Source organism: Mobula hypostoma, chromosome 17 (genome assembly GCF_963921235.1).
Source record: "Mobula hypostoma chromosome 17, sMobHyp1.1, whole genome shotgun sequence".
Lineage (NCBI taxonomy): Eukaryota > Metazoa > Chordata > Chondrichthyes > Myliobatiformes > Myliobatidae > Mobula > Mobula hypostoma.
In genome coordinates, this window is record NC_086113.1 from 69748551 (window position 1) to 69766022 (window position 17472).

The 17472-nt window shown below is 43.7% G+C and overlaps 1 protein-coding gene across 3 annotated transcripts in view; it reads right to left on the bottom strand.

Annotated features, from left to right (window-relative positions):
- LOC134358107 (palmitoyltransferase ZDHHC3) overlaps positions 1-17472 on the bottom strand; it is a 117971-nt gene continuing 100499 nt past the window's right edge. For 2 of the 3 annotated variants that reach the window (XM_063070101.1, XM_063070100.1), the window contains one exon: positions 1-968. In XM_063070101.1, coding sequence (XP_062926171.1) covers positions 762-968 — 207 coding nt within the window. In that variant the 3' untranslated portion in view covers positions 1-761. Of the gene's footprint in view, positions 969-2123; positions 2202-17472 lie in introns of all 3 variants that reach the window. The other variant, XM_063070103.1, reaches the window with a different exon arrangement.

Genomic DNA, 17472 nt, shown 5'->3' on the forward strand with positions numbered 1-17472 from the left:
GATTTAAGGTAGCAATATGCATGAAATATTTTAAAAATCTGTCTTGTTTAATGATTGGAGAATATCTGAAATGATTAATGTCAGCAAATGAAGTATTTTCATCCAAGCCACAGAAGATTATCCTTGAATACTTGCATGAACAATGTTCTATGACAGACTCTTTATAAGAGTAAAAACACTTTTTTTTCATTTATACAAGGTGCCAATGTAATTTTGAGTTATGCAAAACCTATAGGTAAGAAACACTTTATAGTAGAGCAAATATTAAAATTCACCATCTGGATCCTGCGGTTTTTTATCCACCACTGAGGGACTCAAACCCTACCAGAGTGTAAATCAATTATTCTTTAGGGTTGAATACTGTTAGACAAGAGATTAGTGGAGGACAGAGTGTCTTGTGTCAAAACCAGGTACACAGCTTTGTGGCAGATTGTCAGTATGTGACCACTGGTCGTTACAAGGACAGGCATACATGGTAGAGGAAACTTTGGGCTCGTGAAAGGCACATCGTATTATGTCTCATTGTACAACATGTTCTTGTGTAGTAAAAGGCATTTTAATGAATGCCATTATAAATAATACTAAAACACACTTTCACAAACAGAATATGCATCTTCTAAGTAACATTTCTGTGAAGTTCTATTCTGGTAATCTGTTTGGGTGATCAGTTTTCTTTTGAAATTCATCCATCAAATTGACAAAACCTCATGTCAGGTAGAAGCCCTTCAGCAAGTTCAGTGGTTGCCTGGGCCCTAGTATGGTTACCCAGTCAAGACTTCAGCAGCCATGTCCTCCATGTTCCTTTCAATAGGGGTGCTGTTGCCTGTCTGAGCTGTCTTCCTGCACTGCAAGCCAGAGAATGGGTTGAACCATCCGAGCGAAAAGCTTCCATCAAATGCTGCTTTCATTCCTTCCCAACCCAATGTCTTCTCCCAGGTGGGTGTTTCATTTTTCAGACGTTCTATGCCCTGGAAACAGTTATGATGCTGTGTAAAAGGTAGTGATACATTAAATACCATCATAAACATATTCCATCTCCAAAAAGAGTGGAAACTCCTTTACCAGAAGGGCTATGGCAGTTCACCACCCCCTTCTCTGGAGCAATTAATGCTGGCCTTGCTAGCAACACTCAAATTCAGAAAATGAATACAGAAAAAAAATGCCATACTATGAATTACTACAAAACATCTTTAAACACAGCTCGTGAGAGGGGAGGTTTCTCCAGCTGAAGGAGATTTGGAAGAACTTTAATCTGCATTACCTGAAATCGTACTTCCAGTTTTCCAAACTGTGTGACCTTTAGTCTCAGGATCCCTTGAACAAGGGATCCACTGTAAGAATCTTTCTCATCAGGAGCAGGAAAAGGATGCCAGATCTCTTCCCTCATGGATGGCGGTGAACTAGCTGGGCTTTACAACTGTTTCATCTCGACAGCAGGTCTTTTTTAAATTAATTCCCAGTTCCCTGGTGGCTACAGTATCCCCCATACAGTGGGTGATCTCTAATCCAAGCAGTGTGCCATTGTACTGTTTGCAGTTGACTTTAATATTTACAGTACATCAACCATCAATATATTCTCCCTTGTACAACCCAGTACCTTGTCAACGTATGCTTTCAACATACAAGTTTTAACTGCCTCTAACCAATGTTCTTAAAACTCTAGTGTCAGAGAATCCACTGAACCCAACCAAATGTGAAATGAGACTAGTGAACAAACTGTTCATCAGGTCACTGGTTAACACCTCTTACGACACATTTCACTGTTTCATTTTGCCTCCAGAACTGGTTAGAATGCAATAAATTAATTATAGTATTTTACTTCTGAATTGTTTCTTAAAATGAGAAGGCAGCATGCAAATACACCCTTTATAGGTTAACTCTCACATCAAGCCTAGTTTACGTATACACAACTTCAGGACTGTGCATCCACAAGACCAAAACTGCATTTTCATAGCTCCAGGACTGTGTATCCACAGGAACAGGACTACATGAAACGTGGGGACTTAGGAAGTGCACGTCCCTTCCCTCTGGTTGAGATTAGATCTATAGCTCTGAAATTTACATAGGCACCACGGACAAGAGATTGCCATTAATTAAAATGAAGCTCATGCAGAAAGATGTACCTGGATCATTAAAGGTCAAGTATCATTTAAGATTTCTAGACAGAGTTGTGCGGGCACCAACTTTATTTCCATGACAGGCTGCAGTGTTAAAAGAGGAAAGAAGTCAGTTAGTTGAATAAGCAAAAGTAAGGAAAAGTGCAAACAAGTGAGCACAGTTTGACTTCCTCAGAGTATAACATATTGGAACATAATGAACTCACAGATCAGTGCAGTAAATCTCCCATAACCTGTCACGGTAGTGCTGCCAATGTGGCAGATTTTCGTGACTGTCGGAGGTTATTTACTATTAGTCCCCTTTTATGAACATGTTATGCAAAAGTATCACAGTGAATCCAGTGGGTAATATATGAATGGTTGGATCCTGTATCCAGTCCCAAACCACCCACATTTCTGAATAACCCCACTCTGGCTCCAGCCACAGTGACCCTAATCCCAATCCTGGCCCCACATTCCGAACTATGAGTGAGCTGGGTACCTGACCATGGTTATCAGAACTCGGGTTTTTCTGACTTTCACCAATGAGTCACAAGCTTACATGCTCTGAAGGGGCAGAACAGAAAGGCCGTTCTGCCCCTTCAAAACTGTAATGTAGTACACAGAATGTAAGCTCTGACTCATTCTGATAGGCAGAAATATTATAGCCCTCCCATATCCCTGCTCCCCACAAAGTTTTCTCCGGGCAAGTACCCCTCTCAGTTCTACCATTACTGGCTGTAAGTACATCCAATACCATTCCATAACCAATTGCTGTGTAAACTCATTCGAACTATACCCAATCTCACTGGATCCGAGTGTAATACTTTGATCCTATAGATGGTCTATGAACAAGTTAAAGATCTGGATGATATGAATGTGAATGTCTGTTTCACAGTTTCAGCATTAGCAGCACTGTTCTGCAGGCAGGTTTTAGTTGTCGACTCCCAGTATCAGCTCTATCAGTTTTCACATGCAAATATCCCCATGGACAAACCAGAGTAGGACATAGCTGGAGAGTGGTAGGGCAGTGCAGAGTGTGGTAGATCAGAGGGAGCTGGGAATACAGGTCCACAATTCTTTGAAAGTGGCATCACAGGCCGACAGGGTCATAAAGAAAGACTTTGGCATATTGGCCTTCATAAATCAAAGTAACATTCCAGTTCCTGGACTCAATATGTTGAAGTTGTAAAAGGCATTGGTGATGCCCAATTTGAAGTATTGTGTGCAGTTTTGGTCACCTGCCTACGGGAAAGATGTCAATGTAGTAAGCTTTGAAAGAGTGCCCAGGAAATTGACAAGGATGTTGCCAGGACTAGAGGACCTGAGTTATAGGGAAAGCTTGAACACATTTGGACTTTATTCCTTGGAGTGTAGGAGAAGGAGGGGAGATTTGATAGAGGTATACAAAATTATGAGGGGTATAGAAAGGATAAATGCAAACAGGCTTTTTCCATGAGAAGTCATAAGGGTGAAGGGTGAAATGTTTAAGGGGAACTTCTTCACTCAGAGGAAGGTGAGAGTGTGGAACAACCTACCAGCAGAAGTGGTGGATGCAGGTTCGATTTCAAAATTTAAGGGAAGTTTGGATGGGTACACGGATGGGAAGGGTATGGAGGGCTATGGTCTGGGTGCAGGTGGGTGGGACTAGGCAGATGAATAGTTTAGCATAGACTAAATGGGCTGAAGGGCCTGCTTCTGTACTGTACTGTTCTTTGACTCTAAAAAGAAAGCAGCAGGTCGGTGGGCTGCAGTCAGAAAGATCAGGTGTCATATTTGCTGCCTTCATTCCCTCTCCTTCATTTCAAATGTTCCCTTCACCTCACGGCGTACCCTTATCCAGTATCTGCAGACAAGATCATACCCTGGTCCATCCTAGGTAGAAGGAAAACACGAGAGGTTCTGCAGATGCTGGAAATCTAGAGTAACACACACAAAATGCAAGTCAAGCAGCATCATGATGAGGGGTCTCAGCCCAAAACATTGACCGTTTTTATTTCTGCTGAGTTCCTGTGTTACAGTGTAGAAGAAAGCCACATCTCATACCCTCACAAAGTTGCAACAATATGCAGACAAACCCTGCAGCTATGGGCAGCCACTTGTCTCCTCTGCCTGCAAGATGTCAAAATTACAAGTATAATTGTATTTCTGCTGCTATGCATTTTATTTTAGGAGATTTTTTGCAAATGCAGTGTTCTGTTACCCAAGCTTCATAGACTAGTATTTTGGTTTTAGTAGGAGATAAACAACTATTTGCTCCACTTAGGAATGTTGAGTCTATTAGTCAGGTTTGTCTTTGTACCTGTTGTAGCCTTTTGCCCAGTGGGATGCTGCGGAAGATTCGAGAGAGCAGGGTGGGATCAGATTTCTGAAGGACAGTAGTCTAGTTTTTTTTTGTGAGGAGGTGTGGAGAAGAGCAGAAGGGAAGATCCTGGAGGATCCCAGCTGAAGAGAAGACCCTATTGCAAGAGTGCTTTGTGCAGGCAGGTGGTTTCAAGGAGTAAGTGCCAATACCTCTGAGGCAGCCAGTTTGTTTGTGACACTCTTCGAGGGGAGTTTGGCCTGTGGCTGGTGATGGGAATTCAGCATGTGTAAAGCAATCTCCCACCTACTACAGAAACAAGCTCCAACATTTATATGTACAGTTACACTGCTTCAACTGTAATCGGCCCTTTTCTTTTTCTGTTAACTGTATGTAAGGTTGAAATATTGGTAAATATACTTCTGTAATTTGATGGTGGTATATGCCATTTCCTGGTGAATGGTAACCCTGCATGGGGCAGCACTTACCTGCATTCACCGTTATTACATTCCAACTTTCCCGTTTGGTTAAGCTCAAATCATATTGACCCTAAACATGTGATACCTAGACGGTAGCCTTCTCACCAGCACCCATACAATGCTGAGTCCTGTGGTTGTTAGCCAGAGTTAGCTAATGAGCCAAGTTTGTTATGAGCCCCAGTGAGAGGCTTACACAAGTACATCCAGCTATCAATGGATCCAGCACAATCACCCCAACTTCTAAATCAGCACCCACCTTCAAGATTTATGCAAATGTTTAAAAACTAATCCTTGGAGCTGACTCCCAGAGACCTCACTTGGCAAACTGTTACAAAATCAAGGCCCGATCTGATGTTTAGAACATATATAATGCCGGGCAACTACTGATAGCCTTAGTGCTGCCCCAAGTTGCTGTGACATTTAAGATGCATTTTAGATCACTGTAGTTTCAATTGGTACATTTAATGTCAGTGTGTTCCATGTTTGAGAGAAACAATGCCATTGAAAAGACCCTTAATGGCATTGCCCCTGTAAAATACAGTCATGGAATGATGCTCTGAAACAGGCCCTTTGGCCCATGAAGTATCTTCCCTGGTAGTCTCAGATGCCTGCATTCTGCTCATAACCCACCAAACTCCTCCCCTCCATGTGCCTTTCATGTCCCCTCAAAGTTGCAATCGTACCTGCTTTTACTGCTTCCTCTGAGAGCTCATTCTACAAACGTAAGTACCCTCTGTTACCTTTTCAGTCTCTCTCAAATTGCTCCACTTATATATCTCTGCCCTCTAGTTTTGGATACCACAATCCTGGAGAAAAGACTATGACCTTCCACCTTATTCATACCCCTCATGATTTTAAACACTTTTCTGAGGTTACCTTTCATTCTCTTGTGCTTCAGGGGATAAAGACCCAGCATAGCCAACCTCTCCCTGTAACTCAGGCCGTCTACCCCAAGCAACCACACTAATGACTTATACAATTGCAACATCATGTCTCTAAACCTGATGCCCTAACTGAATGCCAGTGTGTTGAACGCCTTCCTCACCACATCTACTTGCATGGCCAGTTCACCAAACTGTGCATTTGTATTCCCAGGGTCCTCTGCCATTCACTGTAACATCACCACAAGTGAAGTCAGGCTCACTAGTCTGTAATTCCCTGGCCTGTTCTTCAACAATGGAATATTAACCACCCTCCAGTCTTCTGGAACTTTGTTAGTAGCTAATGACGAAGCAAATACCTCTACAAAGACCTTTGTGATTTCTTCCTTGGCCTCCCATAATATCCAGAGTGGCATGGTCAGGCCCTGGAAATTTACTTACCTTAATGCACTTAAAGGCAGCACATACCTCGATTGTAATAGGTATATGATCCAAGACCCCGCCACACTGAAGAGAAATAGATATTAAAATCTCAGCCATTTGCTGCAGCTCTACCAACAGGCAGCATTGATGGTTATTCTTTCTCTAGTCACTCTTTTACTGTTAATGTAACTGAAGAACCTCTTGGGATTATCTTTACCCTGCCCATTAAGTTCATCTCAAACCCATTAATGTCCTCCTCATTTCCCTCTTCAGCTTGCTCTTAAATATTTTATATTTGTCAAGGGGTTCATTTGTATGCAGCTGCCTAAATGCAGTGAAGGCTTCCAACTTTTTCCTGATCAAAGTATCGACAGCTCTTGTCAGCCAGAGTTCCCTGACCTTTATATGTCTACCCTTCACCTTAACAGGACAATGCCACTACTGGACCTTCTAAACGCCTCCCACTTGCCAACCGTTCCTTTGGTTTAAAATAGTCACCCAGTTGTTTCCAGCTAGATCCTGTCAAATGCCATCAAAGTTGACCCTGCTCAAATTAGAGAGTCATAGAAAAGTACAGCATAGAAACAGGCCCTTCAGCCCATCTAGTCTGTGCTGAACCATGCACACTGCCTAGTCCCATAGCCCTACAGACACCTGTACTCCATGCACCTATCCAAACTCCTAAACGTTGAAATCAAGTTCACATGCACCATCTCATTCCACACTCTCATGACCCTCTGAGTGAAGAAGTTTTCCCTCATATTTCCTTTAACCTTTTCACTTTTCACTCTTCACCTTTAGTTGTAGTCCCACCCAACCTCAGTGGAAAAAACCTGCTTGCATTTACTCTGTCTATACGCATAATTTTGTATACCTCCATCAAATCTTCCCTCAATCATCTACACTCCAAGGAATAAAGTCCTACCCTACTCAATCCTTCCATATAACTCAGGTCCACCAGTCTGGGCAATATCCTTGTAAATTTTTTTCTGTGCTCTTTCAACCTTATTTATATTTTTCCTGTAGGTAGGTGACCAAAACTGTAGTCCAAAATAGGCCTCACCAACATTTTGTACAACTTCAACATAACATCCCATCTCCTGTTCTCAACATCTTGATTTATGAAGGCCAATGTGCCAAAAGCTTTCTTTACAACCCTACCTGTGACACTACTTTCAATGAATTATGGACCTGTGTTCTGCAGGGATCTGTTCTGGGACCCTCCTCTTAGTAATTTTTATAAGTGACCTGGATGAGGAAGTAGAAGGGTGGGTTAGTAAGTTTGCTGATGACACAAAGGTTGGAGGTGTTGTGGATCGTCTGGAGGGTTGTCAGAGGTTACAGTGAGACATCAATAGGATACAGAACTGGGCTGAGAAGCAGCCGATGGAGTTCAACCTAGATAAGTGTGAAGTGGTTCATTTCAGTAGGTCAAATTTGAAGGCAATATAATATTAATAGTAAGACTCTTGGCAGTGTGGAGAATCAGCAAGATCTTTGGGTCCATGTCCATAGGACATTCAAAGCTGCTGCGCAGATTGTCAGTGTTGTTAAGCGACGTACGATGTGTTGGCCTTCATCAACTGTGGCATTGAGTTCAAGAGCCAGGAGGTAATGTTACAGCTATACAAGACCTTAGTCAGACCCCATTTGGAATACAGTCGGCCCTCCTCATCCGCGGGTTCCGCATGCACGGATTCAACCAATCGCGGATCGGGAAAACCCTGTAGTTCAGCATTGTTCGCCTTGCATCTCGTTCGTTCGCTACTTGTGAGTGAGAAGGAGGTGTTTAAGGCTAGTGAGGGATGGCTGGCTAGCTGTGTGAAGTGCTACAGCCTCAAGAACTTAAAGATCATGGGAGAATCAGCATCAGCGTTCCCATGGTTGCGTCTGTACTGAACATGTACAGACTTCTTTCCTGGTCATTATTCCCTGAACAATATAGCATAACAACTATTTACATTGTATTAGGTATTATAAGTAATCTAGAGATGAATTAAAGTATACGGGAAGATGTGCGTAGGTTATATGCAAATACCTCGCCATTTTATATAAAGGACTTGAGCATCTGTGTTTTTTGGTATCTGCAGGGTTCCCAGAACCAATTCCCTGCGGATAAGGAGGGCCAACTGTACTGAGAGATGACCTGGTAGAGGTGCATATGATGATGAGAAGCATTGATCGTGTGGATAGCCAGAGGCTTTTTCCCAGGACTGAAATGGCTAACATTAGGGGGCATAGTTTTAGGGTGCTTGGAAGTAGGTACAATGGGGATGTTGGAGGAAAATTTTTCGCACAGAGCGTGGTGAGTGCGTGGGATGCACTGCTAGCGAAGGTGGTGGAGGCAGATACAAAAGGGTCTTTAAGACAAAAGAGTCTTTAAATAGCGGGTTATGCAGTAGGGAAATTCTAGGCAGTTTCTAGAGTAGGTTACATGGTTGGCACAACATTGTGGGTCGAAGAGCCTGTAATACGCTATAGATTTCTATGTTTCCATGTATTCCCAGATCCCTTTGTTCCACCATACTCCTCAGAGCCTACCTTTCACTGTGTAAGTCCTACCTTGGTTGATCCTGCCAAAGTGCAACACCTTGCACTTGTCTGCATTAAATTCCACCTGCCATTTTTCAGTCCATTTTTCCTGCTAGTCCATATTCCACTGCATACTCTGATAGTCTTCCTTGCAGTCCACTACAACTCCAATCTCAATGTCATCTGCAAATCTGCTTATCCAGCTAACATTATCATCTAGATCATTGATATAGATGACAAACAACAAAGGACCCAGCACTGATCCCTGCAGCACTCCACTGGTCACAGGCCTCCAGTCAGAGAGACAACCATCTACTACACAGTCTGGCTTCTCCCACAAAGCCAATCTACTACCTCATCTTGAATGCCAAGCAAGTGAACCTTCTTGACCAACCTCTCTTGCAAGACCTTGTCAAATACTTTGCTATAGTCCATATAGACAATATTCACTGCCTTACCTTCATCAACTTTCCTGGTAACTACCCTGAAAAACTATAACATTGGTTAGACATGACCTACCAAGCACAAAGGCATGCTGACTATCCCTAATCAGTCCATACCTGTCCAAATACTCCTTCAGAATACCTTCTAATAACTTTCCCACTACTGACCTCAAGCTCACTGGTCTATCATCTCCTGGTTTACTTTTTTAAACCATATTAGCTACCTTCCAGTCCACTGATGCCTTACCTGTCACCAAGTCTGATTTAAATATCTCTACTAAAGCCCATGAAATTTCTGCACTTGTTTCCCACAGAGTCCGAAGAAACACCTTGTCAGGCTCAGGAGAATTATCCACTCTAATTTGCAAACACCTCCTCCTCTGTAGACTGTACAAGGTCCATGATTATGCTGCTGCTTTGCCTCACTTCCATAAACGGTGTTCATCTCACGTGACTCACTATTGAGATGCAAAAAATCTATTCTGATCTTCCACAGGACAAGTTTCGTCTCTTACAATCCTTTTGCACTTTATATAGATTCCCTTAGGACTCTCCCTCACCTTGCCTGCTGTAGCAACCTCGTGCTTTCTTTTAGCTCTCCTGATTTCTTATCAATTACATCTTTGCCCCAATCCATAGTTGCCATATCCTTTCTGATATTTCCAAAATTGGCCTTTCTCCAATTTGGAATCTCAGCCTGCGAACCAGACCTATCTTTTTCCATACTTACTTTGAAACTAACGTCATTATGCTTACTAGATGCAAAGTGTTCCCCTACACAAACATCTAGGTCTCTGTACCTAATTAGAGATCAAGTATCACACTCTGTCTTGTTGGGGCATCTTTGAGTATGTTCCTCTATGTATCTGTGAGGAAACTTCACAAATTCCACTCCACCCAGGCACTTTGCACTCCATGATCCAGTCAATACCAGGAAAATTAAAAATTCCCACAAGAACCAACCTACTATTCTCACAATTACATGCATATTCCCATGGGGGAGGGGGAGAGGGGGTCTATATAACACGCCTGCCAAAGTGACCATTCCCTTCTTATTTCTAAGTTCTACCCAAAAGGCCTTGTTAGATGATTCCTCAAGAAAATTCCTAAGCACTAGTGTTGTGTCCCCACTTATCAAAACTCCTCTACTCTTACCTGTTTCTCTCACACCTGGAACATTAAGCTGCCAGATTTGGCCTTCTCTCAACCATGTCTCTATAATGCACCACAATATCCCAATTCCCTAGAGGCAATCTGTGCCTTCAGTTTATCTGCTTTATCTAACTACATGCATTGAAATAGATGCAATTGAAAGCAGTGGCTCTATCTGTCCTTTTACTGTAAACACGGCTATCCTGATTGCTAGCTCTACATACCTTGGTTGCTGCACATAGCCCTGTCTCCTCAGACTTTGCTCTTTCAAGTTCCACTCCCCTGCCAATCCTTCAAAAGGCAGAATCGTAATCAGGTTAGTTTATCCTTTACAGCCGCAGTGCAATGCAGACAAATATAGATCACAAAATAAATAGTACAAGGAAAAGGAATAATGAGATAGTGTTCATTGGTTAATGGACCATTCAGAAGTCTGATGAATCACCGTGCAAGTCTTCAGGCTGATGTAAACCCTCCCCAATGACAGAAACAAGAAGACTGTGTCCCAGTAGGTGAGGCTCCTGAGAGATAGATGCCACCTTCTTGAGGCATCACCTCAAGGGCGGGGATAGTTGGTGTTAGCTGAGTCGACAACCCCTGCAGTCCTACACTTTGGAGACTCCATATCGGGCTGTGATGTAGCAGTTCAAATGCTCTCCAACATGCATCTATAGACATTTCTAAGAGATTTTAGTGAGATTTTGCAACGAGACCTGGGTGTCATTATACACCAGTCATTGAAAGTGGGCATGCAGGTACAGCAGGCGGTGAAAAAGGCGAATGGTATGCTGGCATTTATAGCGAGAGGATTCGAGTACAGGAGCAGGGAGGTACTACTGCAGTTGTACAAGGCCTTGGTGAGACCACACCTGGAGTATTGTGTGCAGTTTTGGTCCCCTAATCTGAGGAAAGACATCTTTGCCATAGAGGGAGTACAAAGAAGGTTCACCAGATTGATTCCTGGGATGGCAGGACTTTCATATGAAGAAAGACTGGATGAACTGGGCTTGTACTCGTTGGAATTTAGAAGATTGAGGGGGGATCTGATTGAAACGTATAAGATCCTAAAGGGATTGGACAGGCTAGATGCGGGAAGATTGTTCCCGATGTTGGGGAAGTCCAGAACGAGGGGTCACAGTTTGAGGATAGAGGGGAAGCCTTTTAGGACCGAGATTAGGAAAAACTTCTTCACACAGAGAGTGGTGAATCTGTGGAATTCTCTGCCACAGCAAACAGTTGAGGCCAGTTCATTGGCTATATTTAAGAGGGAGTTAGATATGGCCCTTGTGGCTATGGGGGTCAGGGGGTATGGAGGGAAGGCTGGGGCGGGGTTCTGAGTTGGATGATCAGAAACAAAGGTTCTGAACTTAAAGAGGGGTAACTTTGAAGGTATGAGACATGAATTAGCTAAGATAGACTGGCAAATGACACTTCAAGGATTGACGGTGGATATGCAATGGCAGGCATTTAAAGGTTGCATGAATGAACTACAACAATTGTTCATCCCAGTTTGGCAAAAGAATAAATCAAGGAAGGTAGTGCACCCGTGGCTGACAAGAGAAATTAGGGATAGTATCAATTCCAAAGAAGTAGCATACAAATTAGCCAGAGAAAGTGGCTCACCTGAGGACTGGGAGAAATTCAGAGTTCAGCAGAGGAGGACAAAGGGCTTAATTAGGAAGGGGAAAAAAGATTATGAGAGAAAACTGGCAGAGAACATAAAAACGGACTGTAAAAGCTTTTATAGATATGTAAAAAGGAAAAGACTGATAAAGACAAATGTAGGTCCCCTGCAAACAGAAACAGGTGAATTGATTATGGGGAGCAAGGACATGGCAGACCAATTGAATAATTACTTTGGTTCTGTCTTCACTAAGGAGGACATAAATAATCTTCCAGAAATAGTAAGGGACAGAGGGTCCAGTGAGATGGAGGAACTGAGCGAAATACATGTTAGTAGGGAAGTGGTGTTAGGTAAATTGAAGGGATTGAAGGCAGATAAATCCCCAGGGCCAGATGGTCTGCATCCCAGAGTGCTTAAGGAAGTGGCCCAAGAAATAGTGGATGCATTAGTGATAATTTTTCAAAACTCGTTAGATTCTGGACTAGTTCCTGAGGATTGGAGGGTGGCTAATGTAACCCCACTTTTTAAAAAAGGAGGGAGAGAGAAACCGGGGAATTATAGGCCGGTTAGCCTAACGTCGGTGGTGGGGAAACTGCTGGAGTCAGTTACCAAGGATGTGATAACAGCACATTTGGAAAGCGGTGAAATGATCGGACAAAGTCAGCATGGATTTGTGAAAGGAAAATCATGTCTGACGAATCTCATAGAATTTTTTGAGGATGTAACTAGTAGAGTGGATAGGGGAGAACCAGTGGATGTGGTATATTTGGATTTTCAAAAGGCTTTTGACAAGGTCCCACATAGGAGATTAGTGTGCAAACTTAAAGCACACGGTATTGGGGGTAAGGTATTGGTGTGGGTGGAGAATTGGTTAGCAGACAGGAAGCAAAGAGTGGGAATAAACGGGACCTTTTCAGAATGGCAGGCGGTGACTAGTGGGGTACCGCAAGGCTCAGTGCTGGGACCCCAGTTGTTTACAATATATATTAATGACTTGGATGAGGGAATTAAATGCAGCATCTCCAAGTTTGCGGATGACACAAAGCTGGGTGGCAGTGTTAGCAGTGAGGAGGATGCTAAGAGGATGCAGGGTGACTTGGATAGGTTGGGTGAGTGGGCAAACTCATGGCAGATGCAATTTAATGTGGATAAATGTGAAGTTATCCACTTTGGTGGCAAAAATAGGAAAACAGATTATTATCTGAATGGTGGCCGATTAGGAAAAGGGGAGGTGCAACGAGACCTGGGTGTCATTATACACCAGTCATTGAAAGTGGGCATGCAGGTACAGCAGGTGGTGAAAAAGGCGAACGGTATGCTGGCATTTATAGCGAGAGGATTTGAGTACAGGAGCAGGGAGGTACTACTGCAGTTGTACAAGGCCTTGGTGAGACCACACCTGGAGTATTGTGTGCAGTTTTGGTCCCCTAATCTGAGGAAAGACATCTTTGCCATAGAGGGAGTACAAAGAAGGTTCACCAGATTGATTCCTGGGATGGCAGGTCTTTCATATGAAGAAAGACTGGATGAACTGGGCTTGTACTCGTTGGAATTTAGAAGATTGAGGGGGGATCTGATTGAAACGTATAAGATCCTAAAGGGATTGGACAGGCTAGATGCGGGAAGATTGTTCCCGATGTTGGGGAGGTCTAGAACGAGGGGTCACAGTTTGAGGATAGAGGGGAAGCCTTTTAGGACCGAGGTTAGGAAAAACTTCTTCACACAGAGAGTGGTGAATCTGTGGAATTCTCTGCCACAGCAAACTGTTGAGGCCAGTTCATTAGCTATGTTTAAAAGGAAGTTAGATATGGCCCTTGTGGCTACGGGGGTCAGGGGGTATGGAGGGAAGGCTGGGTTCTGAGTTGGATGATCAGCCATGATCATAATAAATGGCGGTGCAGGCTCGAAGGGCCGAATGGCCTACTCCTGCACCTATTTTCTATGTTTCTATGTTTCTATCATAATAAATGGCGGTGCAGGCTCGAAGGGCCGAATGGCCTACTCCTGCACCTATTTTCTATGTTTCTATGACACACAAATTTCCTCAAACTCCTAATTAATTGGTCCCAGGATAGATCCTTTGAGATGTCCACACCCAGGAGCTACTCACCCTTCCCGCTGCCGACCCCTCAGTGAGGACTTGCCTTTCCTGAAGTCCACAATGTCTTGGGTTTTGCTGATGTTGAGTACAAGGTTGTTGTTATGACACCACTGAATCAGTTGACATATTCACTCCTGTACGCCTCTCAATGCCATAGTGAGATAGCTGCTATGCGAAGTTGAGGTTTGCACTAACTCAGTTGATCAGATGCAAGTATTTCCTCCCCACTGTGAAACCCAAAGCATCTCCCTCCATAGATTCTGCCAGACCGGCTGAGTTTCTCCACCATCTGGTTGTTGGTCTTTAACTTCAGTTTGTTTGCAAGACCAAGTACAGAGGTTGTGAAGTTAAAGTTAGAAAGTTACATTGCAGTTATGTAAAATGTCAGTAAGGCTGCACTGTACAGTTTTAATCACCCTATTATAGGAAAGGTGGTATTAAATTTGAAAGAGTGCAGAAAATATTTGCCAGGATGTTGCCTGGACCTGGGTGCATGATTTATAAGGAGAGATTGTGTAGATTAGTAGGACCTTGTTCCCAGCAACATGGGAAGTTGAGGGGTGACCTATAGAAGGCCAGGTTCGTTACACAAAGCGTAAGGGAGGTCATGCTGCAACTATACTAGGTACTGGTGAGGCCACACCTGGAGTACTGTGTGCAGTTCTGGTCTCCATACTTGAGGAAGGATATACTGGCTTTGGAAGCAGTGCAGAGGAGGTTCACCAGGTTGATTCCAGGGATGAAGGGGTTAACCTATGAGGAGAGATTGAGTCCCCTGGGACTATACTCTCTGGAATTCAGAAGAATGAAAGGGGATCTTATAGAAACATACAAAATTTTGAAAGGGATCGATAAGATAGAAGTAGGAAAGTTGTTTCCATTGGTAGGTGAGACTAGAACTAGGGGACATTGCCTCAAGATTCCGGAGAGAAGATTTAGGATAGAGATGAGGAGAAACTGTTTTTCCCAGAGAGTGGTGAATCTGTGGAATTCTCTGCCCAGGGAAGCAGTTGAGGCTTCTTCACTAACTATATTTAAGATGCAGTTGGATAGATTTTTACATAGTAGGGGAATTAAGGGTTATGGGGAAAAGGCAGGTAGATGGAGCTGAGTTTACGGACAGATCAGCCATGATCTTATTGAATGGCGGGGCAGGCTCGATGGGCCGGCTGGCCTACTCCTGCTCCTATTTCTTATGTTCTTATGTAATGTGCATTTGGATTGAGCTGCCAGAAATAGTGGTTAAGGTGGGCACAATAACATTTAAAAGCCATCTAGATAAATACACGGGTAGAAGAGGTTTAGAGGGCTATGGGCCAAATGCAGGCAGATGGTACTAGCTGGCCTGAGTTGGGTCAAAGGACCTGGCTCCATGCTGTATGACAGTGATACGTACCTTGGAAGCCGCCATTCAACAATATCAGTGATACTCACCATCACCTTCAGCACCTGGGGACTTCAAACATGGTGCAGAAACCTCCCGGGTAGCACTAATCGCTGGCTTCCTATGTACCTGTGAATCTCAGACTAGCCACAGCATGCATCACAAAGCCTCAGAGAACTTTTCCCTGCTGTGAGACCACAAATCCAGCAGATCATGAACAAACATCAACTTCTGCCAGGCACTACTGATTATTCTAGGCCTCCTGCAGTGGACGCCAGGCTGACTGTAGTAGACACTGTATTCTGAAATCCATCAGTAACAGAGAGTACCAGGTGAACAGAGGATGATCCCAAAGCCTCATAAAATCCACTCATTACTGGAAACTTTGGCCCACAAATGCTCAGAGCGTCAGTATTCAGGATACACTGAGAAGGGCGGGGGGGGCGGAATGGGGCAGTGGGTGAGCAGTTTACCGAAAACATTTCTCTCTCCTTATTTCCCCAGTTCCTCTTACACTCACCCAACTCCCATCTCTGTGTTTCTTTTTCCTTCTTCATCCCACTCGATTTGCCCACAGGTACCACTCCCCACCTTCTTAGAATACCAGCAGGTTTAATACCACCAGCGTGGGTGATGAAATTTGTTGTAATGTGGCAGCAGTACAGTGCAATACATACTAATAAAAACGGAATTACAGTGTATATAGCTGAAATTAAACAAGTGGTGCAAAAAAGTAGTGAGGTAGCCCTCATGGATTCAACGTCCATTCAGAAATCTGATGGCACAGGGTAAGAAGTTGTTTTTGAATCATTGAGTGTGTGCCTTCAGGCTTCTGTACCTCCTCCCTGATGGTAGCAGTGAGAAGAGGGCATGGCCTGGGTGATGGATGCCGCCTTTTTGAGGCATCTTTCCTTGAAGATATTCAGGATGCCTCGGGAGGCTGAATGAATTTCGATCCCGCGCAGTTTCACCCCCCCCGCGAGACAGTGATGCAGCCAGTTAGAATGCTTACCATGGTATATCTCTAGAAATTTGCGAGTATCTTTGATGACATACCTAATCTCCTCGAACTCTTGATGAAATGTGGTCGTGCTCCATCTTCCTCTTTTCAGATTCCATCATTTTCAGCTTTTTATAACCCCTCATCCTCCCTACCTACATCTGCCAATCACCCCTCCTCACCTGCATCCACCTATCATCTGCCGGATCTTGTTCCACCCCTCCCTCTCACCTTCACCTTGCAGTTCAGATGACGGGTTGTGACCACAAGCATTGTCTGTCCATTCCCAACCCCACACACACAGATGCTGTTTCACCCAGTGTTTGTCCAACATCTTGTTATTTTTTGCTCCAGATCCCTAGTGTGAGGGGGAAGTGGATGGAAATAGGTTTACAGAGAAGTGTCACTGATGCCAATGCTCATGTTGTAAGAAGCTTCTGCTGTAAAAGATAGTGATCCCTAAAGATCTGAAGTATTGTACAGTCAAAGAACCCAGGTCACTTACCAATCTCTGGAATGCTTGGTAAACACCAATGGTTCACACATTCCCCCCAAAACAATAGCAAATGCTTAAATTAGTATTAATTGACCCCAGTATTAAATAGGATAGAAATTGGGATAAAATATCCATGGAATTCTCCCTTAAATTTGGAGAAGCCTACCCCCACCCAAACAAAAAAAATTATGTATTCAATTCTTGCAGAATAGGCCCTTCTGGCCCTGTGAACCACGCCACCCAACAATCTCCTGATCCAATCTGAGCCTAATCACGGGACAATTTATAATGACCAGCAACCACTACATCTGTGGATGGTGGGAGGAAACAGGACCACGTACAGGTTACCCAGGCTGTCACAGGGAGAACGTGTACAAACTCCATGGAGGCGGTGGTGGGAATTGAGCCCAAGTTGCCTGTATTGTTGGGCGTTGTGCTACCATGCCACCACAAATGCCTTGAGAATGATCATGTCTGGACATCTGCTCAAGACAAGTAACCATACACAGTGAAATTAAACCTGTGTTGAAGACGCTCTGAATCCATAAAAAACCCACCA